The 27,315-nt window shown below is 55.5% G+C and overlaps 1 protein-coding gene across 1 annotated transcript; it reads right to left on the bottom strand.

Moving 5' to 3' along the window:
• Positions 1 to 995: 995 nt before the first annotated feature.
• UBR2 (ubiquitin protein ligase E3 component n-recognin 2) lies at positions 996 to 27,315 on the bottom strand. Its single transcript, XM_032962702.2, has 46 exons — positions 27,117 to 27,315; positions 25,049 to 25,311; positions 24,478 to 24,556; positions 24,263 to 24,370; positions 23,637 to 23,767; positions 23,278 to 23,416; positions 22,995 to 23,057; positions 22,109 to 22,232; positions 21,561 to 21,668; positions 21,346 to 21,434; positions 20,937 to 21,035; positions 20,309 to 20,475; positions 19,692 to 19,791; positions 19,009 to 19,137; positions 17,960 to 18,131; positions 17,225 to 17,286; positions 16,639 to 16,749; positions 16,435 to 16,500; positions 16,041 to 16,160; positions 15,536 to 15,599; positions 15,123 to 15,247; positions 14,964 to 15,016; positions 13,769 to 13,871; positions 13,102 to 13,150; positions 12,534 to 12,688; positions 12,022 to 12,121; positions 11,460 to 11,581; positions 11,179 to 11,259; positions 10,798 to 10,991; positions 9,282 to 9,490; positions 8,854 to 8,947; positions 8,262 to 8,441; positions 7,743 to 7,846; positions 7,239 to 7,332; positions 6,932 to 7,080; positions 6,327 to 6,479; positions 6,147 to 6,217; positions 5,757 to 5,925; positions 5,565 to 5,649; positions 5,324 to 5,457; positions 4,830 to 4,938; positions 4,431 to 4,487; positions 4,095 to 4,172; positions 3,228 to 3,398; positions 2,682 to 2,783; positions 996 to 1,788 (listed from the first exon to the last, which is right to left on the bottom strand). The coding sequence occupies exons 1-46, from the start codon at positions 27,225 to 27,227 to the stop codon at positions 1,647 to 1,649; spliced, it is 5,388 nt and encodes a 1,795-aa protein (XP_032818593.2). The 5' UTR covers positions 27,228 to 27,315; the 3' UTR covers positions 996 to 1,646.

The following is a 27,315-nucleotide window of genomic DNA, read 5'->3' as shown; positions in this document are numbered from 1 at the left end:
TAATGCAAGGATGAGAACTTAAAAGATATGAATTGCTTTCAACATGTAGTTATTAAAATGTTTTAATTGAAATAGATCAAACATATAACTATTGTTAAGTTAAATAGATAAACTTATAATACAAAATTAAACAATTCCAATAATAGGATTTTTCAAATCTCAAAAAATCGCAGCCTTTTCGATTTGCTAATCGCATTGTTTCAAATTGCGATTTCAAATCTATTAATCGTTCAGCCGGAGTGCAGAGCACGGTGCCTTCGACCGATGTCATTCCTGTTGACGTTCTAAGTGTCGGTAGAGAGCTCAAACTTACCACATCGTCCACTCCGCTTACAACTGGAAAAACCTGAATACCAATTTTGTTTATTTGGGTCCTAAAGAATTACGGTCCAGACGGTGACTGGTTTTAATGATAGGGGCAGCAAGAATTTGCAAGTTCCAGAGTTTTTGTGCTTAACATTGACACATAACCCCCACTGTCAGTGGACCAAGAAAATCGCCTCGCGCGGAGTTACTACAATGGCTATTGAAGGAGAGTAAAAGGCCGCGACCCATTGCGATTACATTTGGCTGCGATATTCATTGTGCACATGCACACCAACAGAGTTAAGATGCGTGTACACGTGTCCTTACGTGTCCACTATGCGTGCGTCAGGTGCCATCCAGGATGCCCGTGAGAAAGAGAACGTCACCCGACCTGTCGACGCTCAAGAGAACGATGCGTCCAGAGAGCCTTCCAAAGTGTTCAGGTCGAGCAACACAATCGCCGAGTTGGCAACTCCGTGGGAGGGGGCCTGTTGACCCAGTGCCTCCTGACGCCGAGTGCCTGGGTTTACAAATGCGGCAGCAGCCTCCACACCGCGACCCAACGCACACTCTCAGCCATGCCCCTCAACGCACTGCTCCAGCTCTCGTTACACGGCCAGAGTTCGGCTGGCGGAGGGCAACCACTCAGTCCGCACCAGCCTCACCACCACGGTAGCACTCAGGCACTCTCATGGGCGATAATGCTTTATTGTTGTATGCTACAATATAGTACATTCAACCCGTGTACACGCAAAAGCAGAACACGCGCGGGTACACGTCTGCATGTTGACACCACCATACACAGGGAGAGCATGCACCCCGGGCAGATTTGGGCCCCAATGTGGTCACGAGGCACAGCAAGGTTCGTTTGGAGAGGGGGGGGGGGGGATCCGTGGATGCAGAATAGTTGTCCAGCGTCCGCAGGCCCTCGTTCTCACCCGCACATGCCCCCCCACGCCCCTCTACAGCGCCACTTCTCACGGTCGCGTCAAAATCGTGCCGCTCTGTTTAAAGTGCTCACGCCTCGGCCACCATCACCACCACCATGCGGATGCCTAAGCTCGAAACCCGTAACACGCTGCGGCCATCCACCTTCCCTGCCAGTGGCCCTGAAGATCCAGAGACGCCCGGTCACGGGAGCGCCGCTGGCCCCCTCGCCGTGCGTTCTCTTGGCTCGGGGAGCCACGGTGTGCCACGCAAAGACATCGCAATTACTTTACGGCGCAACGCGTTTAATTCAAAATCAGAGGATCTCATCGCTTCCTTACGCGGAGTCGCCGCCAGCTCCGCCGCAAGCGGGCAAATGATCGCCCGTGCTGGCAGTCACGGTGCGGCGTGGCCTACATCTGCTGCCAGTCGATGCTGGTGTAGGACTGGTTTGCGTCCTGCGCGTGGCCAATCTCCTCGGCGACGCCATGCTGCTGCCACAGCCGCTGGAGTCGCATGTAGCGCTCGGGGCACAGGTGCAGCGGGTTCCCGCGCCTAGTGGACACACGGCCAACAAGCAAACCCATTCAGACGCATGCGTTCAACCAGGCGGCAGAGCAGTGACATTATTGAGAACCAAATTGTGAAAAGGGCAGTGAACTGGAAGTGAGAGAGAGAAAAACACGGAAAAGAGAAAGGCCAAGAGAGAAATTGAGAGACATGATCGATGCTAAGGGTCATTGGAATACCGTGAGGCGAGGTGGTTCGGCTAGTATGGTGAGAGTCCGGTACCAGTAGTAACACACACACACAAGGTTTAACTCACTGGTGGTCATTCACCTCCTTATCGCTCTTCTATTGCTAATACTATGGTTACAGTTCCTGTGAATTTCACTTATTGATTCCTACTCTACCCTACTTTATTATTTCATCTCACCCACCCGGTGTTCAACCGCCACACTACAGGTCACCTCGCACTGCTCCACTTTGGAATTCCCTCCCATCATTATCTGTTTTCCCAAGCTCTTACAATAATACCCTTGCTCAAACAAGAAATGCGTTTCATTTGTTATCTAACGCAACTGTGACAGTGCTGTTTGGTGCTGGCCACTTTACATTTTTGGACTTTGTGCTTGTGAACAGCAAACATGATAAAAAAAATTAAACCATTTTGCAGGGTCCGCATCGTCCACTCTGCACACTGCGGGCGTCACGCTGCAGTGATGATGCTCTGCAGTCAAACCACAGGCCGTGCACTCACGGTGAGCTCACCGACAGATGGCCGAGTGAGCCACTTAAACTCATTATTCGCATCGCCACACACGCACAAGGCCCAGTTCCTTCTGCTGCCACGATACACAAACAAGAGTATGAGAAGCAAGATGAGGCAAGAGGAAGATGAGGCAAGAGGAAGACGAGGAGGAGGAGTCGAGCAGAGCAGGACTCACTTGAGACCCACGTCGGTTTCGCCGTAGTCATCGAGATACGGTGGCGGATAGTAGCAGCCCTTGGTCTTCGCGGACAGCAGAAGCACCTGGCAGAGGCGCACCCTGCACACACAAAGATCCCCCGTGTAGCCTTCAACAGACTTTTGTGGCAAGCGCTGTTCGCGACCAGAACCTATGATGACGGGCAGGGCACACGAGGGGGTGGGTGGAAAACACCACGTCCGGCCACCTTTGTCTCCCTGAAGCTGATGATTTTACACAGCGCACAAGGTACTGAAAGACTTAGTCGACCGAGGGGAGGCTTAGGACCGGTTCAGATAATCGTCACTGGTGTTGGCCTTGAGTGGGAATTGAACTCCGGTCGCCGGGTTCGTAGCGCAACTGTACTACCGCTCCTGCACAGTCAGACACAAAAGGTCTAACCAGAGTTCCACAGTCACGCAGGTGCCGCTGGCTCCTCACGCATTCAGAACTCGCACCATGGGCCTTGGCCCCCTCTGGGGGGTGGGGTCCTGCTTGGGGGGGGGGGATCCCCACGCTTATTACCGTAGGAAAATGCCGACGCCAGCGCCGCAAGTGTAGGTGTGTGCAGTGCACGCGCCCACGTCCTCGCCGTCCAGCTCGCTCTGGCAGCAGTAGCTCTGCGAGCACAGCATGGTGCCACACACGAGGCACATGATGGGCGCGCGGGACTCGTCCCCTTCCAGGCGGGGACACCTGCATGCCACACCGGGGTGCACAAAACCACCGGTGCGCACACACCACCAGGGGGACAATAACCAAAGACATTATTGTATGAAACCTAATCTCACGACTGTTTTCCAGGAAGGTCCTGCAATGTTTTCGCAATACGGGCCAATAATTTAAACGATTCCAATCGAGGAATTTGCGGGTAATTTTTTCAAATTTGGACGATGACGTGTGCAAACAATGGCCTACTCTAGCGAATGATGTCATGGGAACTCTAACGTTCACTGTGAAGTTGATGGCGAGTAGGATATTTACGGTTAATACACACCGGGGTATTAACCAGGTTGGTGGCTGAATTCTAACCGTGAACCTCTGCAACACACGTCGAACACGCTACCATTAAGCCATATCACCACCCAAGACACGGGGGAGACATTGGGGAGACACGAGAGAGACACAGAGAAGACACACGAGAGACACACGGCAGAAACGCAGGAGACACAGCTCAAGCGGTCTTAAGCAAAGAGTTAAGCTTTTCAACTTTAATAGCAATTGCGTATTATGCACGGTCTCTGCTGCATTGTTTTTGCGCTTTGCACTTGCAACACCCGCACCTCCCCCTCGTCACTCGGCCACCTCTAGGCGTGCTGCATGGGAGGTCTAGCGGTACAACGAATACATAAATTATATATCATGCTTATGGCTTGGGGGTGGGGAGCTCACGTGAAGCGCGATGCTTGGTTGATGAGCACGCTGTAGTCTTCCGGAAGCGGCACCAGGCGGCTCAGCTCCGGCAGACACCTACACACGCGCGACAGTGTGTGGCGGTGAGCGCGGTGCCCGTGTGCAGCGGAGTGTAGCTGGTGGTATTCGGGTTGCATTGATCGACCTCCCTCTAGGAACTCCATTAATTGCCACGACAAACCAAGCAGAAGCCTGATGCACCACGAGTACTCAACGTCCCCAATGTATCAGCGACGAGTGTGGTTGTGCTGGTGGTGAGCGCGCCGCTGTGCGGTTGTGTTGGCGATGAGCGTGTGCTCGCACGGTGAGACTTACTGCACCACTCGCCTCTCCCCGCGCAGAGCAGCACGCACGGCGCCGTGCCCGCACCATCTGCTCGCCGCACCGCACCCAGGAGTCACAGGCAAAGCTGGGATTTCTCGTGACTCAAGCCATAGACTTTTCTACCGATTGTCAGTTCCATTACTCAACCAATGGGATAACATGAAAATAGTTGGAAAAAAAGTCTTGCCAAATATTCGTACATATGCCGCTGGATTGGATGTCACTGGACCAAAAGTGGCCGATTGTCATTTGCGGTCGATGAACCGAATCGATTAACGTCTCGTGCCAGATTGCGTTCTGAGCGATCACCCGCGAGCCTCTACCCCCATCCCCCGAGCCCCCTGCTCAACCCGTAAATGACAGGGCCCTCTGTTCAGTCCTCCAGCTGACCTGTGCAGGAGCTCGGTGGCCACGCCCTCGTGCGTGGTGAAGAGTGCGGCGAGATTTACTGGCAGTGAGAGGTAACGGCATAGTACCTCGAACTGCGCCGGGCACGCCGCTGCACGCCCGCACACAAACACGCATGCACAGTGGGGTGAGCGGTGAGGTCGCCTGCGGCACGGCAACTTACCCTCCCGCTTTTGGCTCCAGGTTTTTTGTTAAGTTGCCGGTTAAGACAGCGCCGTGCGTTTCATCATCACGAGCAAGCGCCGCGCCGCAACCGTACCGCCGAGTCCACGACACTCGCTGCGGCAAACAATTAAACGGTGACCTTGGACAGCGCCGTAAAAGGACCGGACAGCGGCGAGCGAACTGCAAGTAGGGCCGGGGAGACAGTCACCGTTCACCACGAAGCGTGGCTTAGGGCTTGCGCCAAAGCAAGGTACAATTTGAGGCCATCGTGCACACTGCCGGCAGGTCACGGGACGCGCGTTGCGATGTACCATGCAGCTCGGGGGGTGCCGGAGTCCCGCGCAGGTAGTGGAAGAGCAGCGCACAGCAGCGCAGGAAGGGGGTAGCGCCGGCGCGCACACGCTGCACCAGGTGCCACGGAGATGGCTCCCGCTCGGCGATCCCGCTGCGCCAGCACGCACAGGGTACACGGCACAGCGCGGCACTCACGTTCGCTCGCGCTTGTTTATGGTAGGAGACGGCGCCGGCAGCGGGCGGCGCGGCGGCGGTTACCTGGCGGCAAGCAGCTGGCGGTGCAGCGTAGATACTCGGCGAAGCTCCTCCGGGTCCCAGTTGCTCTGTTGGTCCATGGGCTCATCTGCACCAGCAGCACAGTACACCATCGTTAGCACACGCGGCACCGATGGCCTAGAGCCCCCCCGGCGCCGCGATGCGGTCGCCGTGGCCTCGGCGCCGCGGCTGCACCTGTCTCGTCGGCGCCGGCCGTGAGCAGCAGCTGAGCAACGGTCGCCATGGTGACAAGGTGCAGCAGGTGAAGGTCGGCAAGTGCGGAGGCGACGCCCGAGGGCTCCTGCTGGGGCCCCCCGCCTTCGGGGCTCGCGAACAGCGCCGGCGCGCACAGCACGAGCCCCACCTGGGTTAGGTGGAGAGAGGAAATGAAAGTTAGAGCGAGTTCCTGCTGCTGCAAAAATTAGCATTGGGGCATTGGTGTTCACCTCCCGTTAACAGCCCTGAGCCTGTGGTGGACAAGTTGACAAAACGCGTGGCGCTTCGCGACTAGGCCACAGCGAATGGGGCGCGAGATCCCAGGCAGCTTCTCGGTTTGCGCGCGCACGTGACGCACGCACACCTCACCAGCAAACTAAACATGTCCACGTCGAGGATGGCCGGGGAGTTGTCTGTAAGCTGCGGGTCGTGCAGAAGATCTGCAAGAGACAGGGTCCATGTTGAGCGCTTGTGCCAACACGGCGGTGGCAGCATGAGGAGCGACAGGGAGGGGGTGTGGCAGCGGTGGCGGTTGTGCACGGTGCGTACAGGAGAAGAGCTGCGTCACGTGGCTGTGCCGCACGCTGGTTTCCAGCACCGTCCTCTGTGCTGCCGAGAATCCGGTGAGCGCCCGCAAGCAGTCGTCCTGACGCCGGGGGAGGCTCCCGAAGAGCGGCTTCCCCTCCTCCACCAGGCACCGCTCTGCCACACAGGAGGCACCGGCATCTTAGCTCTGTACTCCACCCGTGCCGAGGACTCGGTTTCAACCACAGAGTTCAACCCGCACACTGCAGGTCAACAAACTCACACAATTACCCACTCACCACACTTAAAGTCACAACAACACACACACTCACTCACCCCATCACACTGCAGGTCACCTCACTTATCTTTATGCTTCTTCCCTCACTCACCTCCACACTGAAATTCCTTCCCATTATCTCTTCTCAAAATCGTATAACCTCGCTCAATGCAAGAATTACATTAACTGCTGAATTACATGCTGTTTGTTTCTGGTCGCTGTGCATTTTGGGCCTCAGGCCTGTGCTCTGCAAAAAAAACCTATGTGCTCTATGGTCACATAATCCTTGCTGTGCCCTAGCCGGTAGAGCGGGGGGTGGTAGGGTGATAGGGCAGGGACACGGGGGCCGTACCGACGGCGTGAATGGAGAAAGCGACGGTGCCCCAGGCTACGGGACCCATGCGCGGGTCGGCCTCGTTGGGGTTGGCCCGGAGGCCCACGCGGAACACGGCAGTGCCGAACGTGGCCAGCATTGCCTGCAGGCTCTCCGAGTGTGCCGTCCTGTGGGCCAGGGGTACAGCATGGACAAAGACACACGGTCTATGTATAACTACGCACACACATATACGCACAAACACAGACACAAACATATGCTCACGCACGCACACACATTCACGTACGAGCTGCACACACATGGGCAAACACACACACACACTCACTGTGGCTGCACCCCCGTGCGGAGGATATCGAGAAAGCCGTCTGGCAGCACGGGGGGTCCATGGGCCGCGCCAACCAATCCAATCTTATGGCACTCTACACTCACACACACAACACACAAAGACAAATATGTTCCGTTAGCCTACACAGGTTGTTGGGTCAACACGGCGGACAAGGGGATGCTGTAGCCAGCATCATGCCCAGCCGTCTGTATCCCCAGTGGTTATGGCTTATACACGGCACGAGGTACTTGTTTTAGACCGGGTCGACCTAGAGGTGGCCTGGACCGGTTCAAATATTCATAACCGACATGAGCGGAAATCAAACTTGGACCACTGGGCTTTGTAGCGAAGTGCACAAACCGCTGCACTACACTGCACACAATAGCCACGCATCCACATCCATGAGGCAGCAGCCGCGTCACGTCGTCCAACGTGAGACCACAAGCGTTGCCGAAGACAAATGGAGACAAGCGAAGGGGAGGAGGAACCCACGGCGTGACTGACCTGCGGCACGGCCATGATGGTGGAGCAGTGCGTGGAGCCCAGCGACGCGAGCGCGCACGGAGCCCAGCCACGCGGCCAGCACGGGCACCTCCACCTCCTCCTCGCTGCTCCATACACACACACACACACGTACAATAACAACAGCCGTCATTACTAAGTGACGGTGACGTCATCGTAGCGCTTGTGCCGGGCTATGTAAGCACACACATGTACGTACAAAAACAAACACCTAGACACTCAAACACAAACATGCAGGAAGCATTTGTTTCATAGGCCTGAATACTGATGAGGCCCAGATGGTCGATACCGGTTCAGAGTTTGCTTGCTTGAACGCTGCTTGATAATCTCGTAGTGGGAAGCCACAGGTGGACGGACTATTCACAATCTTATGAGGACACGTTGCTGCGCCAGGTGAAAGCTGTGCGCGGCAACCGGCCTAGCCGGAGCCGCCCGGATGCCTTGCTCACACAGTGCCCGCGCCCGCGTGTGCCAAGTGTGTGCGCGTGCGCAGCCGGGCACCTGTCGGGCTGGGTGCGCTCCGCACGCGTGGCCGGTGAGGCAGGCACCACGGGCAGCACCGTGTTGCTGATGCACTGGCAAAGCGGGCACAGGAACTCTCCCGCATCCACGTCGTAGCTGGCGTGGGCACGCAGGCGGTGCTGCCTCCGCTGCTCCTTGATCTGCACAGCCTCGAAGAAACTGCACGAGCGCATACAGACAGCCACAAGTGTGTAAACGTGCAAGCATTCGTGTTAAATGGAGATGCACAATAACCGCCACGTCAAGTGTGGAAGGCTCAATGGCAGGAGGTCACGGATGTACTCCGACTCCAACGTTATTGAACATCTTTTTTGACCACGTAGTTCGAGAAGCTTTCCATGGATGTACCAGAGGAATTTCCACGTGGCCTCAAGCAGCACCTAGCTTGGCACAAACGACATGGTGCTGTCACCGCACTTAGTCGCGAACCGAGGGAATGGTTGTTGTTGGAGAAGTAACTCTTCTACAGTAGTACAGTAGGTCACAGTGATCATGTGCTCAGCTGTGTCATCTGATCATGTGTGTATGTGTGTATGTGTGCGAGTGTGCGTGTATGCGTGTGGTGGAGCACCTCTGCCAGCAGTGAGCATGCATGGCATGACCACAGCTGCTGGTGTGGATGCCACACGGCAGCTCAACTGGTGCCAGTAGAGGGTCCAGCCCATCTGAATAAACATGCAAAAAACAGACATGCGGAGATGCACAAACACAAAGATACACACGCACAGGTAAGTACAGAGACACAGATCCCCGTATTGCCTGAACAGACTGTTGGGGCAAGTACTGTTAGCGAGCACCTATTAGGACCGGCATGGCACACGAGGGGGTGGGTGGCCAGCACCACACCCGGCCACCTTCGTCTCCCCAGTGACAATGTTTACACATCGCACCAGAAGTACTCATTTGAAGCCTGAGTCAACCACCACACGAACACAGACACATGCACAGAGAGGCGCGCACAGTTGCACAACTGAACGACCGGGAGGGGGGGGCCCTCACCCGCGGGGGTGTGCGTTGCGCGGGGGGCCGTGCTGAGCACAGTGGAGCGCTGCACGTAGGCAGCGAGCACGATGGCGGGGCGGCTGGCGCTCACCTCCTGTTCCTCCTGGCACAGGATGCAAGCGGCGGTGCGGCGGCCCTGGGGCGGGGCCACCGCACCGGGGCCCACGGCGCATGGCGCCACTGCAGCGCCACTCACTGCCTGCGCTCTGCGGATGCGATGGCACCGGGGGCAGTGGTGTCAGTGAGGGCTCTCAAAAGGTCACAATTAAAAAGTATAAAGAAAAAGTTCAAGTTACAAGTTTGCAACGCGCACCGTTTCCTCCAGACAAGCGGAGAAGGTAGCAGCCAGAACCGGTGCATACAATTACTCAAGCTCTGTGGCCCTACATTCAAATTGGCAATCCCTGACTTACAGTACCCCGGTGTTTACAAATTGAGTTGTATCTGCGGTGACTGCTATATCGGGGAGACAAAACGACATACTTCTGACCGAATTCGCGAGCACAAATCAGATTTCAAACACGGAAGAACGAATTTGTCGGCCGTAGCTGATCATTGTCTCAACACAGCGGGTTCTCATGAGATTGTTTTCTCCGATACCAAAGTACTATGCAAACCTCCCGGTTATTACCAAAGATTTGTCCATGAAGCCATCCAGATATACAAACATAGACACAACTTCAACCGGGAGGATGGTTTTAAATGAAACAACCACTGGAAAGATGTCATAAACCAAGTCAAAACTTTAGCTACCTTATAAGCACACAGCATATTCTTTCCAAACTTTTCCATTTTTGTTTCCATTTTTCCATTGCGCCCGTGCAGTGACCCACTGCATCCCCCGCACCCTCAACATAACAAAAGACGAATTAACGTAGCACCGCACAACATCAATGTGCCCTACTTGGCTCCTCCCCCCACCCCTTAACCTGTATTTAATCTCGAGGCTCTCAGAGCCTCCCCACTTGATGCAGCGATCTTGCTGTGACTGTTCCACCTGAAGACGGAAGCTTGTGTTGCCTTCGAAACGTCGTGATTTAATTGTTTTCTTTTATTTTTATTTATTTTATTTTACCTACGAGACTTTACCGAAAAAACCAAAGAGTATAATTGGCAACATTTACATAGTATGACTATTGTTACAATCTCCATCTCAGTCGAGAAGTCATTGTGCCTGAAGCCGCTGGTACCCCCACCGCACCTCCTCACTATCACAGCTACCACAGTCGACACGCAGTGACCTCCAACACCATCAGGACTTAGATCTTCTCCTCCCCTTGACTCGTGGAGACCACTCCAATGCCTGTCATGGCAATCAGGCCTCCCCCATCGTGCACACGTGGTCCCACCCTACGAATCGTACCTACAACACTCATCTGTTTTTAAAGATATGGATATTAAAATATTTCACCTGGAAAATCCCTTATTGATGGAATATTTCGCTTGGTTTCTCCTGGCTGAACAAGCATCATGGCAATCGTGAAGGTAGCGCGCCAGTGCTCCACGCCCTTACCCCTCGACGGGAGACGGTGTCGTGGCCGCTGATGGTGTCACCGCCGCCTGCCCCAGTGTCTGCTCGAAGAGCTCGCGGTTCTCATCTATAAAGTTGCGCTGCATGGCCGACATCTGTGCCATGACCTTCTCCCGGCGCACGCGCGCCAGCTCCGCCTTGCGCTTGCGCTCAGCCTTCTCGCGCTCCTGTGGGTTCTGTCGCGTGGCGGGAGGGGGCGGGCACGGCACACATCAGGGTCAGAGAGGGGCTTCCCCCAGTCAGGGTGTGAGCCCATGCTAAGCAGCGGAGAGGGTGGATTCTTTCTCTCCCTTCCACAGAGCAATGATACCGGGATGAGCGACATAGCAGCTGCTCGTGCTGCTGCTGGTGCGTGGTCCCCACCTCCTCTGCACGCTGGCCAGGCACGGCCATGGCGATGCCCTGGCTGGGTTTCTGATGCAGCTGGTGCACGGCCTCGAACAGCTGCGGGTGAGGGAGAGGAGGAGATGCAAGGGATTCCAATGAAAGCTCACGGAGAGATCAGAGTCAAATATCAAATCCCGAGTCACGTGCGTGGGTCTGTGAGCGCTTGGCACACATACGAGCATACACATATACACACCACTCGCTCTCCTGTGTATCAGTGGGTTACGGTGAGATGACCAATAAATGCAGGCACGCACCTGCAGCGTCCAGGTGATGGTGTCTTTTTGTGCCTCCAGGTGTGCGGCGTTCTGTAGGAGCCTGAGCAATGCCAGCAGACTCAATCCGTCTGGGTGCTCCTCTAGCCCACTGCTCACAGGACCTGCACACACACGCACGTGCACACACATGCACGTGCACACTACAGCTACCCGGGCACCAGCAACGCCTTCACGGACCAAACAACGGACCAACATAGGTCGCCTGGCGTGCGGTCCACACCGTGCCACGCGCTGTCAACGTTCACTTTGTAACTATACACGGTTTGTAAACGTCCAACAGCATCTGTTCCAGGACATTCAATTCTATTTTTTTGTGTGGTATTTTAGATATATTCTGCAGAAGTTGTCTTTACTGTGATTTGTTTGCTTGATTGTTGCTATTACTGTTGTCAGTTCTCACACCTGGTTAAACACACTAACCCAACTCTATCCTGCCTCTGCCATGAGGATTGCGGAGTACAGCTTGCGGTCACGATTGTGAGCGCGTTCACGATAGCAAGACTATGCACGGACATGCGCAAGCTCAGAGCACGAGCCTTACTCGCGGCCTTGACCGAGAAGGAGGAGCCGCTCGCATCGCCACTGCCTCCCTCCAGCTGCTGCTTCTCCTCTTGCAGTGCCATCACCACCAGGTGCAGTGCCTACACCACGAATTCCACACACGGGAACATCCATAACAGTGCTCGACGAGAGCGGCGCCCGCCACAACACAGATAAAGCGGACAGACAGAGGAGGAGGGAAGCACCCACCAGACACCACAAGAGGCAGGCAGACAACAATAACCAACATTCGCTACAATTTGGCGGTGACATCACCACGGCGCTTGTGCTAGCTGAGGTACACCTTGAGGCCACGTGAAGTGTCTGAGGCTCACATGGCACGTTACACAACCCACATGCGCACACGCGGTCACAGTCAGCATACAAAGCACACACTGATAGACCGACAGAGAGGCAGTTGGATACACAGGCTAAACACAAAGACCTATTGCCAAGACAGGCTGAGCGCAGAGAGACACGCACGGGCGCGCGGACAGGCAAACACATACGCACCCGCTGCAGCATGGGCTCGGTCCACGCGTGCGAGCGGGAGTCGCGCGCCCAGCGCAGCGCCGTCGCCAGCACGAGCAGCAGCACGTCGCACTGCAGCACGTTCACCAGGCTCGCAAACAGCGCGCACAGCGGCGGGGCAGCAGGAGGGGGAAACACTGCACCCACGACACGGTACACGCACGGCACACACACGGCACATGCGTTACACACTCGCACACACATACGGGACACTTGCACTCGGCACACAAACTGCACGCACGTTACGCGCGGGAATACTCGCATGCACATATGGGAAACTCGCACTCGGGACACACACACACACACTGCACACGCGTTACACGCGTTACACTCGCACGCACATATGGGACGGACACTCGCACTCGGTACACACACAATAGACACGCGTTACACGCGGGACACTTGCACTTACGGAACGGGACACTTGTGCACGGGACACACACACGAGATACACGCATGGCACACACGCATATGCTACAATTACACTCACCCACAATACACACAAATGTACACACACGTCAAACACGCACGCAGAGACACCCTCCCTCACCCAGGGGTTCTCCGCTCTGCTTCTTCAGTTTCCCCTGAGCCTCTTCTGCCTGTGAACACAGCAGTCAAGGTGAACACCATCACAACAACAATAAAAAGAATTTTAATTTAAAGCTTTCGTGACTGCAGTAATTCATATTCTTAGTTCTTTCGGTAAAGTCACGTTGAATGGAAACAATAAAATAATAAAATAATAAATCTTCATTTTATTGTTTCCCTTCAACTGACTTTACCGAAAGAACTAAGAATAATAAAAATAATAATATAAATGGCCTTGAACTGAGTGAGGTGATTATAAGAGTCTGGGAAAAGAGATGATAATGGCGAGCAGCACGAGGGAAGAATCAGAAATATAAGTGTTGTGACCTGCATTGTGATGAGTGGGTGAGCGAGTTGTGACCTGCAGTGTGGCGGCTGAACCCAGTAGAGAGTGCATTTGGGAGGAAACCAGAGAACCACGACAATCCCCACCACTCACACACGGACAGATTCAAGAAATCCACCACTGCACTGGCATCTCCTGGCCACGTGAGCAGCTGGCCCAGTGAGCGAGGAGAGCGCTGTGAGCGAGGGGAGCGCAGTGAGCGGAGCCCCCAGCAGGGCGAGATGCCGGGTGGGGCGGTGCACGCGGAGGCACGCGGGGATGCCGACGGCGGTGCAGGCGGCACCTTAGACTGCTCTGCACGCGTGTAGTGGTAGTAGAAGAGGTTGAAGTCGCGTGCGCACCCGGGCTTCAGCTCATAGAGCCCCTTGCTTGTGACGCCTGGCTTCCTGCAACAGTACAAAGATCCCCCCCCTGTAAAGTCGAACAGACTGTTGTGGCAAGTTAGTAGCACCTATGAAGGCCGTCACAGGACACGAGAGCGGAGGTGGCCGGCACCATGCCTGGCCACCTTTGCCTTCCCATTAACACACCATACGCAGGGACTAATTTTTAAGGCCAAGTCGACCCAGGACTGGTTTAAATATTCGTAGCACAGTGCACTGCTCCCCAAACTGACACACACACGTGTACTCACAGACACGCACACACACGTGCGAATACATACATGCACGCACACATGTGTAGTGTCTTCAAAAATTACTCACACCGACAGGTTGTAACAAGTCACCTGCTTTCACTTTAGTCACCTGTTCTTGCGCCAGTTATAGGCACTCCTATAACTATCTGTACGATCACATATACTTAACTTCTCCCCGCTCTGCTCTCAGCGACTTCGCTCTCAGCGTCTCCGCACTCAGCGACTCCGCACTCAGCGACTCCGCACACAGCAGCTCCACATCTCCACCGCTGCCTTCACCTACGCTCCCTCAGCTCCGCTCACCCGTCTTTCCCGGGCGGGGGGATGAGCCAACACCCGCCCGGCGACGGCGTGAGGGGACGAGGTCCCGTTTCCGGCTGGAGCGGCAGCGGCGAGATGTCTTCACTCTTGGTTCCCGGAAATAACTCCCCTTGCTCACACACACTCCCGCTTATATCCCCCTGCTCATCCCGAAACCTCACGTGTTACCACTTAAGCTGCCGCCAGGCCGGCGCCAGTTGTCCCATTCATTTCTTATCATCACCCCCCCATCTCCCGTCTCCTAGGCGCCAACCTCCGGTCACAGCATAGCACCTATTTGACCTCGGTTGCACCCACTTTTCCCCTTAATTACTGGCGGTTTGTCTGTGCAAACCTCATGTTGCAACGCGCACACCTGTTTGCCCTCCATTGCACCCGTTTAACTGTGCGCACCGCGTATTTCTCTACTCTACACATGCAAGCTCACACGCAAGCACACACGCGTGGTGATAGCTCACAGGGAGCTCCACGTGAACATGGGCTATTGCCTTTGTCTGGTCACGTGTGCAAATTCTAGTACCTGAAGGTGGCCACCTCCTCAATCACAGCCTCCATCCCCGTCTCGTGGTTTTCCTGAGGAGAAAAAACAGTGAGCGCCGCTTTCATACGGCACGTCTGCTCATGGCAACAACAGCCGCGTGGGGGACAGGGGCGAGCGGAGAGGGCAAGGGCCACTCACGTCCTCGGTGAGCGAGCGCACCAGCTCGCTGTGCGCCATCGGCTTGATGCAGAGCTGGTGCACGACTTCGCGCCGCGTCACCTCCAGCGGCGAGACGCGGCCCAGCCCCGGCACAAACCGTTCGCCTGGGAGTGGCCGCAGCAGCAACACAACCACAACTCAAAACCAGCAACACCGAAACTCAACACCACAACAGCAACAACACAAGACATGGATGTGTGCAGAGCCACCCAGTGACATCTTCCCCGATGGCCACTGAGAGCAACGCCTCCTTTAGTCACCAGATCCACATCGCTGACCGCGTCTTCATCTTAACTAATGCAGGCTTCAAAGCTGTGGCCGTGAAGATCGGCAAGTTTATCGCCACTCATGAGCATCATCAGCATGACCGTGCAGGACGGTCCGGCACGTACCGGTGATCATGATGACCAGGTGCAGCATCTCCTCCAGGAGGCTGTTGTTTTGCTGCGTCATGTCCTGTGGGAGCACGCACACACACAGACACGCGCACGCACGCACGCACATCCAAACAGACGTAGGCACACACGCGGACACAAGCAGACAAACACACACACAAGCAACGTTTATGAGCACAAACCGCTACCTAGGAACATGTGGCGCTGAGTGAGGTGTGGGATGTATGGGCTCATGAGTGTGATGATGGTAGTGGTGGTGCAGTATTGGCTACGTACGGCGCTAAAAAAGTTCAACATACATACATACGTCGTGGCACCGTGGGTATTGAAGCGGCATCAGTGTTGTGGCAGTGGAGGTGTTGAGGCGATGTTGCTATCGTGGTAAGGGTGGTGTTATGGCAGTCTGGTGTTGTGGTGAGCGTGGTGTTGTGGTGAGGGTGATGTTGTGGTGTGGTGTTGTGGTGAGAGTGGTATTGTGGTGTGTGTATGACGCGCTTCCTGCCTTTGCAGCGTCCGTGCCATGCGCCCGCCCGTACTCGGGGCACAGGAAAAGGTGGAAGAGCTCGAAGCGTTTAAGCAGAATCATGAGCAGGTGGTTGGGGTCCATCATGGATGCTCCGACCTGCACCGCACGGCCGCCACACAACCACTCCAGTTCACGCACAACCACCACTCCACCACCGCTCCTACATTGGCATAGCCACATGCTACACGATAACCGCACTACAACTACCAACACTGCCATAGCAAAACCACCGGAACAACCATACCACAATGGCCACAAAACCACCACCTCCATAACAGCACTACTGTCAACACTTCAACACTACAACTACCACAAAGCTACACCAAGGAGCATGAGGGGGAGAGGGGGAGAAGGGCCCACGGCACCGAACCTGAAGCATGAGAATATCCTTGTCGAACATCTCCCTGCGGCACTTCACGTTGTGGTAGTAGTAGATCTGTGGTGGGGACAAGGATGAGAGGTCACTGCTGCCCCCATCCCTGTTGTACAGTGCGACGACTCACGCGCATCCAAGGGCGTTGCAAGCAAAACAAGAACAATAGCACTGCTCTCGCACCGCCCTCGCCAGCCTTACCTGGTTAACGAGCGAGAATCCGTTCCGGCGCCACATCCCAGCATGCACCTGGGCCACCATGGCCAGGCAGCGCAGCGGCTGCTCAATGAGCGCTGGGGGGCTCAGCTCGTTCTGCAAGAGAAATGACGCGCGGCACCGTCACTCTCTCTCCGCTCAACTCCTGCACCAGCGACACAAGCGGCTGAGGGGGAGTGGCCACAAACCCGACTGCTGCAACGCTCCCAGAGATGAGCTGCAGAGCTGGCCAGCAATCACGAGGAAAAAAATGTCTCCCCTTTGTTCCCAGGTGTGTCGCTGGACGTGAGGTAATGTGCGAAGCTTGGCGACTTCACCAGCAACATCAGCCGCGTCACGCTGACTGTGGCTCTGACGGGGGTTTCACGCCTGCGACAGGCAGAATGTAGGGATGGCCACCATTTATTAAGGGGTCTGTGTGATTGACCACAAGCAAAGCAGTCGATTACAATTTTCAGACGAACGGTCCTGGCTCTGCACAGCAGGCCTTGCTAAGGACAAACGGCACCACACGCTACGGTTGGAGCGAGCAAGGTCAGAGGGTGGTAAGAGGGCACACGGGGTCACTCACCAGGGGTAGCAGCTCGGGGCGCGTGTAGGCCACCTCCGTACGGCTCAGCAGCACGTGAAGACCTAGGGAGAGGGAGCAGCAGCGTCGTCACGGCTGCCCCACCACCTCTCGCTCACCCTTTTTCCCGCTCACCTCTCACATTCTCATCCACTCATGATCTTTACAAACCACACGCACAACTAATTTGAGGCCGAGTCGACCTAAGGAAGGCCCAGGATGAGTTCAGATATTCGTTACTGGTGGTCGTCAGCAAAAATCGATCTCGAGTGTCTAGGTTCATAGCACCACAACTCACAATGACGAGAGCCAGGATTTTCAGGGAGGGGGGGGCAACCCCTCCAGCAATGCTTTTCATTCGATGCGTGTGCGGCGATGGTGCAGCCATCGATCGAGGGTCGAATTCGAACCGTGTGAGATCGGCATCGTGCTCGCTGAAGGTGTTTGCCTTCAGGGAAGTCGTGTACTGCATACGCAACTGCGCACAATTCTGAGTCACTTAAACTGCTTTGCCGTTACTTATTGCCATCTCCCAGAGTCCCTGGCACATAATAATATGCTACACAGTGGCAGTGGGGGTTGCAAAATGCTGATTTATTAATAATAAGCCCCAATGATCCGTTCTAAATTATGAATTTCGATCAGATCATTGGGGGGGCACGTGCCACCCCAGCCACCCCCCCCACCCCCCCCCCGACTGGCTCCGCCAGTGCACACACAGGTAGAAACAGTGGTTACCGGCGAGCAGGCGGGACAGTGGCAGGTGCACGCTGACGGGCCGCTGCGAAACGCAGAAGGCGCCGCTCTCCACGGTGTGGCCGGCTAATACCAAAGTCTCGGGAGCATCCTCCTCCTGGCCGGCAGCCAGCGCCTCCACGCAGCGCCGATACGCCTCCACCAGCACCAGCTCCTGCACCGCACCCCCACACGCCGCACAAACCGGGGTTTGCGAGGCACGTCCAGAGGCAAAGTGAGTTCCTGCTGCTCAAGTGGGCATCGAGGTGGTGCTCATCTCCTGTTTATAGCGCCAGAGCCAGTGGTGGAAATTCCACATTCCGATAGTGGCGGGGGCGAGTCTATCCATAGGACGACCACTGTTGACTTTCCCACAAGGAGATGCTCATTTTATTGACCGTGGAGGGAAGGATGATGAGCGGCAGGACGTCGCCGGTGGTGACATTCGCGCCCAAGAGCAAGAAGCCCTGAGTTTGATTCCCAACTCGGGCGCCTTTCTGTATGGAGTTTGTAGTTCTCCTGCTGTTCTGCATGGGTTGCGTTCGGGTTCTCCAGTTTCCTCCCATAGCTAAAAATAAACACACAATGTAACTGTCAATGGCCAAACCGCACCCCAAAAGCTAAAAGATTACCTGCAAATAACTCAATGGGGTTATGCACAGCGACATCACCCCCAACTGTGAAAAGATGACAGGAGCCTCATGAATAAGAATCTTGATATTCAGTGAGCCTTTCCTGAGTGAACAAGTGGAATACTACTAATAATACAATTATTCTTGTTTGTGTGCCGCGTTGTAGCGCTCCGCAACTTGTTTTTGGAACAGGACTGAACGTTAGAAATCGCCGTGCGGGGTCTGCAGGCGTTCACCGGCGCTGGCTGTCAGCTGGTGGACGCTTTGGTTCCATCACTAAATGGTCTCGATGGGCAGAGCAGCAGGTGACCAGTCACAGATGGAACCGTCTACTATCCTTCCACCTGTGGGAGGTGGGCGCATCGCCCGAATAATAATGACGATGACGCACGTGGCGCGGTGCCGGCGTGTCGCACTCACATCAGAGGCGCACCACTCCTGCAGCATGGCGAGGACGTGCGTGAGCTTGGTCTGCAGGGTGAAGGCCGCCTCCCACTCGGGCTCCACCTCCATGTGCTGGCTCACCTGTCGTGACACTGGGTCCATTCCCTGCAAACACACACACACAAAGGTCCCCCGTGTGGCGTGCACAGGCTGTTGGGGCAACTGGTGACCCAGGCCACTTTTGCGAATGAGACTAGCCTGGTTTCTTGAGTTCCCCCCAGGTCGAAACAATTTTTACTTGAAACCTATGAGGAGGTGGCATGGCCAGCAGCATGCTCGGTCACGTTCGTCTCCCCCAGTGGTGATGTTTACACACCGCACCAGGTACACAATTAAGACTTAGTGGACTAGGGGAGTCTTGTGACATGCAATATGCTGAGTGGGTGAGTAGGTGAGTGGTTGAGTGAATGGTTGAGGTAGTGGGTGAGTGTGTTGTTGTGACCTGCACGGTGGTGGTTGAACACAGTGTGCAGGATGATATGAGACAATCAGGTAGACCGGGTCCTCAATGCAGGGGGAGGAAGAATCAAGGAGTAAAGTTCACAGGAACAGTCACCACGGTAGTTGCGGTAGAAGAGTATTGAGGTAACTGGCTGTCGTTGAGACTGTTGACAATGTTGAACAACAAGTGTTGTGAATGAGAGGGCATAGCGCAGCACCTGCATGGCCCTGAGCAGCTCCAGCAGCACGTCGAACCCCTCAAGGAAGCGCTGTCTCAGATGCTCACTCCACCCTGCCGGCCGGCATGCCAACACGTACCTGCATGCAAAGGCATGCACAGGCACAAACAGGAACACGCAACAAAGCAGACACACACACACACATACACGTAAACAAAGACCTCCATATAGCCATAAGAGGCTGTTGGGGCAAGCGTTGTTAGTGAGCACCTATGAAGGCTGGCATGGCACACAAGAGGATGGGTTGACAGCACCACGCTCGACTGCCTTTGTCTCCCTCGGGATGATGTTAACAGATACTCATTTGAAGGAAAGTCGACCAAAGTGAGGCCCAGGAACAGTGGTGTTGGTGGCTGTGCGCTGGAATCGTACTCTGTTCACTGGGTTCGTAGCACAATGTGCCAACCGCTACACTACCGCTCTGCACACTCACATACCCGCATCTCCAATTAGCACGGTTGGCTACATAGGGTGCTATACATACACACACACGCAGGTGATACAAATAGACACGAACCCACGCACACACGGGGGTGAGGCACTCTGCCAAGGAGGTGCGGGGTGCTTGGGGTGCAGGTCGGGGGTCGTGATCCCACCTGAGGTCGCCGAGGATGGCGTGCATCCGGTGGAAGCGGAAGGCCTGTAGCGCCGTATAGCGCTCAAACTGGAAGCGCCCGCTGCTGTCGCGTCGACTCAGCAGCTGCTCCACGAACGCGGTGACGATAACGCGCACCAGCCCCTCTGTCTGGATCAGCTCCTGCGCCTGCATCGAGACCAACACCATCACTACCGCCGTCACCATTGCCACCCGCTACCATCGCCACCAAGACCAACATCATCACCATCATTGCAGTCACAAGACCACATTACCATGCTCATTACCGTCACCATCATAATCACATTTACTGTCATCATCGCCACCATTGTCACCTTCACCACAACCTTCACCGTCATCACCTTCAATATCAAGACCAACACCATCACCGTCACAACACCACTGTCACCACTGTCATCACTTTAACCATCATTACCACCTTCATTGTCATCAAAACCACAAACATCACCACCATGATGACCGATACCATAACCACCACCATCCCTTATACCCCCACGATGACAGCGTAGAAAGCTACACCCAGACACTCACCAACGAGGGGAGGGGTTAAGAGTGGTCCAGTTGGGTGTAGGAATCTGGCGGGTGAGGGTGTGGGTGGAGGCACTCACTAGAGTGGGCACTGTGAAGATCTGCACGGACAGCGCTGTGACGGAGACCGAGCGCTCGTGGTCGTCCTCCATGAAGTCCTTCTGCAGGCGCTGGTAATTCTGTGTGGTGACACACGCCGTTCGGCACGGTGGCGATGGAGGTGATGGTGATTATGATGATTGTGGATCTGGTGATGATGGTGATGGTAATGGCAGTGATGGTGGGAGTGCAGGTGACAGCAATGGTGGGGAACCGGCCCCAGCAATGGGAAAGCAGTGACGTGAGATGTACGGGAGGGGCGGCGCGGTATAAATAATGAAGATGATGGTGATGATGGTGATGATGGTGGTGATTGTGGCGACATTGGTGATCATGATGATGGTGCCACAGTGGCCTCCCGCGCACCCCCCCCTCCCCGGGCATCCTCACCTTGGTGAACTGAATGGCGAAGCGGCGCTTGTACTCCAGGTCCAGGAGGAGGCTGCTCATCAGCAGCTGGTGGTAAACGTTCCGCGCACCTGCAATGCAGCACCAGCAGGCCGCATACAGCGCATGCGTGAGTGCCCACTGCCGAATGTGTTACGCGTCAGTACACACAGAGTGGAGGGCAGCGCCGCTTTGCCGTGTCATGTGCATGCCTTTACCCTTCCACAGTTTGGAGTCGTAGAGCATGAGGCGGCTGATGGGAGACGAGTCCTGCCCATCAGGCACCGGGTCCAGTCCCACCTGGCACAGGACCCTCCGCAGGCCCTCTGCACAACAACAAAGATACCCTGTGTAGCCTTAACACGCTGTTGAGCAAGGCCTATTAGCAAGCACATATAAAGGCTGGCATGGCGCACCTATGAAGGGGTGGTCCAGCCGATGCCACGCCCGCCCACCTTTGTCTCCCCACTTTGTCTCCCCAGTGCTGCTGATGTTTATGCATCACATCAATAGGGCACTCAAATAGCCTTGCATTACATATCATCTCCATTGCCCCCAAGCAGTCTAGCGTTGGGGGTCCCCCATCGGCAATCATCCCGACACGGCACAAGCTGTATGCAGCACACGCCCGCAATGGGTACAGTCTGCCAGCAGGGGGTGGCACGACGCATTAAGTACGAGGTACTTAGGGCACACCGGGCAGCGCGGCACAAACGACAGCGAGAGGAGTGGGGAGTGGCGGCTGTGCGAGGTGCACACCGCTCACCCGAGTGTGAGATGACGTGTGCAAGCCACGCCAGGAGCCGCATGGCAAACAGCTGGTGCGCCACCACAGCTGCCAGCATCACCCGCACCTTCAGCGGCTTCTGGTTGCCTCTCCCCGTGCTCCTCTACTCGCACACACACATAGACGCACATATAGACGCACAAAGATCCCCATACCGCCTAAACATACAGCTTGGGCAAGTGCTCTGAGCGAGCACAGATGAAAGTGAACGCGGCACAAGAGGGGGTGGGTGGCCAGCACCACACCTAGCCGCCTTGATCTCCCTCGTAAACCATGTTTACACATCGCACCAAAAGTACTCATTTGAGGCCGAGTTGACCTTGGGAATGTCCAGGTACCAATTCAGATAATCGTTACTGGTGTTAGCCACGAGTAGGAATCGAACTCGGGTCGCCGGGTTCGTAGCACTGCGCACTAGCCTCTGCAATACTGCTCCTCATAAAAACATATAGTCACATGTAAACAAAGACAAAGATCCCCCGTATAGCCTTAACAGACTGTAGGGGCAAGTGCTGTTAGCGAGCACCTATGAAGGCCGGCACGGCACACGAGGGGGTGGGTGGCCAGCACCACGCCCGACCGCCTTTGTCTCCCTAGTGGCGATGTTTACACATCGCACCAGGTACTAATTTGAGGCTGAGTCGACCTAGGGGAGGCCCGGGACCGGTTCAGATAATCGTCACTGGTGTTGGCCGTGAGTGGAAATCGAACCCGGGTCGCCAGGTTCATAGTGCAGCGCGCAAACCGCTACACTATCGCTCCCCACCACACACAGATACACACACAGCCAGCAAGGAACTCAACCCTCATCAGTTTCCCTCTGGGCCTGAGGAGCCTTAATCACCTGCATGCAATGATAACTCACCTCAATCACAGCCTTCGCCTGCTCACATAACTTGTGTTCTCCGTACAGCACCGACTTGCGTCCCTGCCAATTACAGCCACAGGGACAGGGAGGACAAGGGAACACATATGCAAATCCCTGTCCGATGAAGGCCTCCCCCCGTCCCGTGCGGGCCGTGGTGGGGGGGTTATTATTTGTTTCAATTTGACCCCACTGATTCGTAAGTGTCGATAAAGGCAGGAGCATAGAAATACAGTACAACAGATTATGCTAAGAGCGAGCGTTGGGAGCGAGCGTAACTCACATCGCGGTCAATGTTTGTGGCGAAGTTGCTGGCCTCCTTTTGCGAGCAGCCGACCGCCTTCTGCAGCACGTATATCACCTGCTCATAGGTGTGCACCTCGTCGTTAAACAGCATGCAGTAGTAGGCCGAGCCCTTCCGCCTGCACATGCGCACACAAACACACGGAGGGAGCGAGGATGGACATCGCTCACAGGAGCTTGCGTAAGTGTGCGAGTGAGTGTGAATGAGTGTGTGTGAGTGTGTGTGTCTGAAAATCATTGAGTATGTGTAAGCGTGCCCATACGTGTAAGCGTGCATGCGTGTGCGTGTGCCTGTGTGTGCACGTGCGTACCCCTGCGTGCTCATGCATGAGTGCTTACGTGGGCTCCAGGCCGAGGGGCAGCGTGTCATCCTCCTCCCAGCACAGCATGTCGGCAGCATAGCGCAGGGCAATGCTGAACACGGCTTGTGCACGGGCAACCAGATCCGAGGGCAGCCGGGACGTGGGGTCCTACGCTCACACACGCACAAAGGTACAAAGATCCTCCGTATGGCTTAACACACTGTTGGGACAAATTCTGCTAGCAAGGACCTATGAAGGCCAGCATGGCACACGAGGGAGTGGCCAGCAACACGTCCGGCCACCTTTGTCTCCCTAGTGGTGAAGTTTATACATCGCACCAGGTACTCATTTGAGATTGAGTCGACCTTGGGGAAGACCAGAGACGGTACAGACAATTGTCACTGGTGTTGGCCTTGAGCGGAGAATTGAACTCAAGTCACCGGGTTCATAGCGCAATGCACCGATACATCCAAACTGGCCAGGTAGCTCAGCAGTGAAGCAAGCAGCTTGAAATCGGAACAAAGCTCTTCAATTCCGATCGGGATGTCATTCTCCCTTGTGTAATTCCACCCGGTGTCATAACCCAGCCTACACTCTATAAAGCTCCACATTGAAAACATCCGACGAATCAGTGACAGCGTTACTGACAGGGGCTGCGCTCACGGGGTCAGGTGTGCCGCTGGCCGGGAGGTGGATATCACAGAAGGGGCCGCTTTTCCAGGCCTCTACGTCACCACAGTCGCACAGGCCTCCCCCACCCGACGCGTTCATCTGAAAGAAACAAGAATAGGAACTAAAACTGCGCGTTTGCATGAACCACATGAAACTTTTGTGTGTGCCCGGTAGGAGTCTGGGTTGCGGCTAAACCGAGCTCTTACCCGGTAACGGTGGCTCTTGTGCACGCTGTGCTGGAAGCACTCCATGCACAGCACGCACGTGGGGTCCATTGCACACTCCCTGCAGCAGCACACACACGGCAATGCACACAAGCACCACAAACATGCACAGCACCTAGCACCCCCTTTCCTAACAGCAACCCTAACAGCCTATCACTATAACAGTTGTTTACCCGGAAAGCTTCACGGAGTCTCAAGACGCTTTTCAGCAGGGTCCTGCTAGTTTTCACAGGAGGTGATGACTGCTATGCGTCGTCCAAGTGAATTGTAGTGCTCAGCATTGGGGTGTTTGGCCAATGGCAGTTACATATTCAGTTTTTTTTTAATTTTAGCTTTGGAAGAAAAGCCATGCAGAACTGGGGGAAAACTACAAACGTCACACAGGATGGTGCCCAAGTAAGGAAGCGGACACAGGCCCTTCTATGGGGCACGGCCGCCACCAATTACTGCGCTCCGACACAATGCCACGTTCTGTGGCAGGCAACCCCCCACCCCCCACCCCGAGATCCCCTGACCCTGGTGGCTGGACAGAGTGACCAACGCGCCACCCCACCTGCAGGAGTACGTGGGCTCCCCCATCTTGAAGGCGTGTCCGCACAGCTGGCGCGTCTGGGCCTCCTGGCGGAGTGCGCCGAACCGCTCCAGGGGGTCCCACCCACCGCATAGCAGCCACTCGAGCGGCTCCAACAGCAGCTGTCCGGCCAGAAAGTCCTCGCTATGCGCGCAGCCCGCGGCCGCCGTGCAGTACACGCGCGGCACGTGGAGCGCCAGGTGGGAGTACAGGTCCGCACGCAGAGTCGGGGACTGCTGCCAGGCCTAGACGCACGGACACATCACACACCCATCACATCCTCTACACACATCACATACACTCATCACACATTACCTACACGCATCACACACACACCCATCACATCCTCTACACACATCACATACACTCATCACACATTACCTACACGCATCACACACACACCCATCACATCATCTACACACATCACATACACTCATCACACATCACCTACACGCATCACACACACCCATCACATCATCTACACACATCACATACACTCATCACACATCACCTACACGCATCACACACACACACCCATCACATCATCTACACACATCACATACACTCATCACACATCACCTACACGCATCACACACACACACCCATCACATCATCTACACACATCACATACACTCATCACACATCACCTACACGCATCACACACACACACCCATCACATCATCTACACACATCACATACACTCATCACACATCACCTACACGCATCACACACACACACCCATCACATCATCTACACACATCACATACACTCATCACACATCACCTACACGCATCACACACACCCATCACATCATCTACACACATCACATACACTCATCACACATCACCTACACGCATCACACACACACACCCATCACATCATCTACACACATCACATACACTCATCACACATTACCTACACGCATCACACACTCACCCATCACATCATCTACACACATCACATACACGCATCACACACCTATCAGAAACACACAACCCATGTCACACATTATCTGAGCACGATGTGTGAACAGGAAGCGGCACCACTGCCCTTCGGCATGTTATTAAAAAGGCACCGTCCTGAACCGTGACGCAATCTCCCCGATGCGTGTCATCACACACCGCTGGAGTGGCAAAATCTCTCCCTAGCGAGGTCCCCACAGCCGGGGGAGATGAGAGGTCACGCCCCATGCAAGGGGTCAAATGCACGGGGCACCCAGGACCGACGACACTCGTCTCGGAATGGCCGTGGGGGGGGTTTGTTTGTTTTTTACCGCAAATTGCAGAGCACGGGCCCAAAAAAATGACAAGCGGTCAGCAACAGCGCTATTAAAGCAAAAGTTGTATTGAATTGAGCACAAGTTATTATTGTTTGTTGTTGTAGGCGATTGGGAGGAAGTAGACGCGGGGAGGGAATTCCAAAGTGGAGCAGCGGGAAGTAAGCTGAAATAAAAAGTGATGCGACCTGCATCAGCCGTGTGGTTATTGTCATCTGCAGTGTTGGTGGTGGTGGTGTTGGTGGTGAACGCTGTGGTTGAGACGAACCAATCTGGGGTAGGCCCGCGTCCTCGACATGGGAGGAGAAACCAAGCAGTGAAGTTCACAGGAACCGTGGCAGTAGCGACAGAAGAGCGACAAGGAAGCGACTGTTGTATCGATGCTGTCTGTGTGTGTGTGTCTGTGTCGCGCCCCTCGTTATTTTGCACGAAAGCCGTCCCAGTATCCCTCTCGGGAGGCGTCAGTTTGATGTCGATTTCGGTTGGGCCACAGTTGGGCTCCGTACCAAGGCCCTGCGCCCTTCTCCCACCACACTTATCAATCCACAAGACCCATCTCTCTCTCTCCCTCTCTCGCCACGACACCGACATCTCTCCCCGTGCCCCCTCTCTCTCTCTCCCCATCCCTTGCCCCGCAACTCCTCGTTCCCCGTTCGGGGGCCTCGGGCGCCGTCCCTTCCTCCACTAAGTCCGAAGCCTTCGCGAGCACGGGGTTCCCCTCGCTCCGCTCCCCCCCCCTCCCCCCCCCAAGGTCGCGGGATAAGGCGTCGTCACCTGGGCCAGGTCCCGCGCAGAGACCGGGCCGAGCCCGCGCGCCTCCTCCGCGCTCTCGGCCGCCAACGCCGCCGCCGCCGCCTCCTCGGCCTCGCCGCTACGCGCCGCCATCTTCCTGGGGGAGCCGCGAGATCACAACACACGGGGCGACGTCACGCGAGCCGCGGGGCGACGTCACGCGAGCCGCGGGGCGACGTCA

The sequence above is a fragment of the Petromyzon marinus genome, chromosome 29, assembly GCF_048934315.1.
Source record: "Petromyzon marinus isolate PM22_M1 ecotype Great Lakes invasive population chromosome 29, UKy_Petmar_22M1.pri1.0, whole genome shotgun sequence".
Classification (NCBI taxonomy): Eukaryota; Metazoa; Chordata; class Hyperoartia; order Petromyzontiformes; family Petromyzontidae; genus Petromyzon; species Petromyzon marinus.
This window is presented reverse-complemented; position numbering and strand designations above follow the sequence as displayed.

Excerpts from the sequence above, each read along its gene's own strand:
- UBR2 (XM_032962702.2), bottom strand. The coding sequence starts at position 27,227 with ATGGCGGCGCGTAGCGGCGAGGCCGAGGAGGCGGCGGCGGCGGCGTTG. Across the intron at positions 22,233-22,994 it reads AGGCGAAGGCTGTGATTGAG|AGGAGCACGGGGAGAGGCAA; the intron begins GTGAGTTATCAT and ends GTGTGCGAGTAG. Across the intron at positions 4,488-4,829 it reads GCCACCGAGCTCCTGCACAG|ATGGTGCGGGCACGGCGCCG; the intron begins GTCAGCTGGAGG and ends TGCGGCGAGCAG.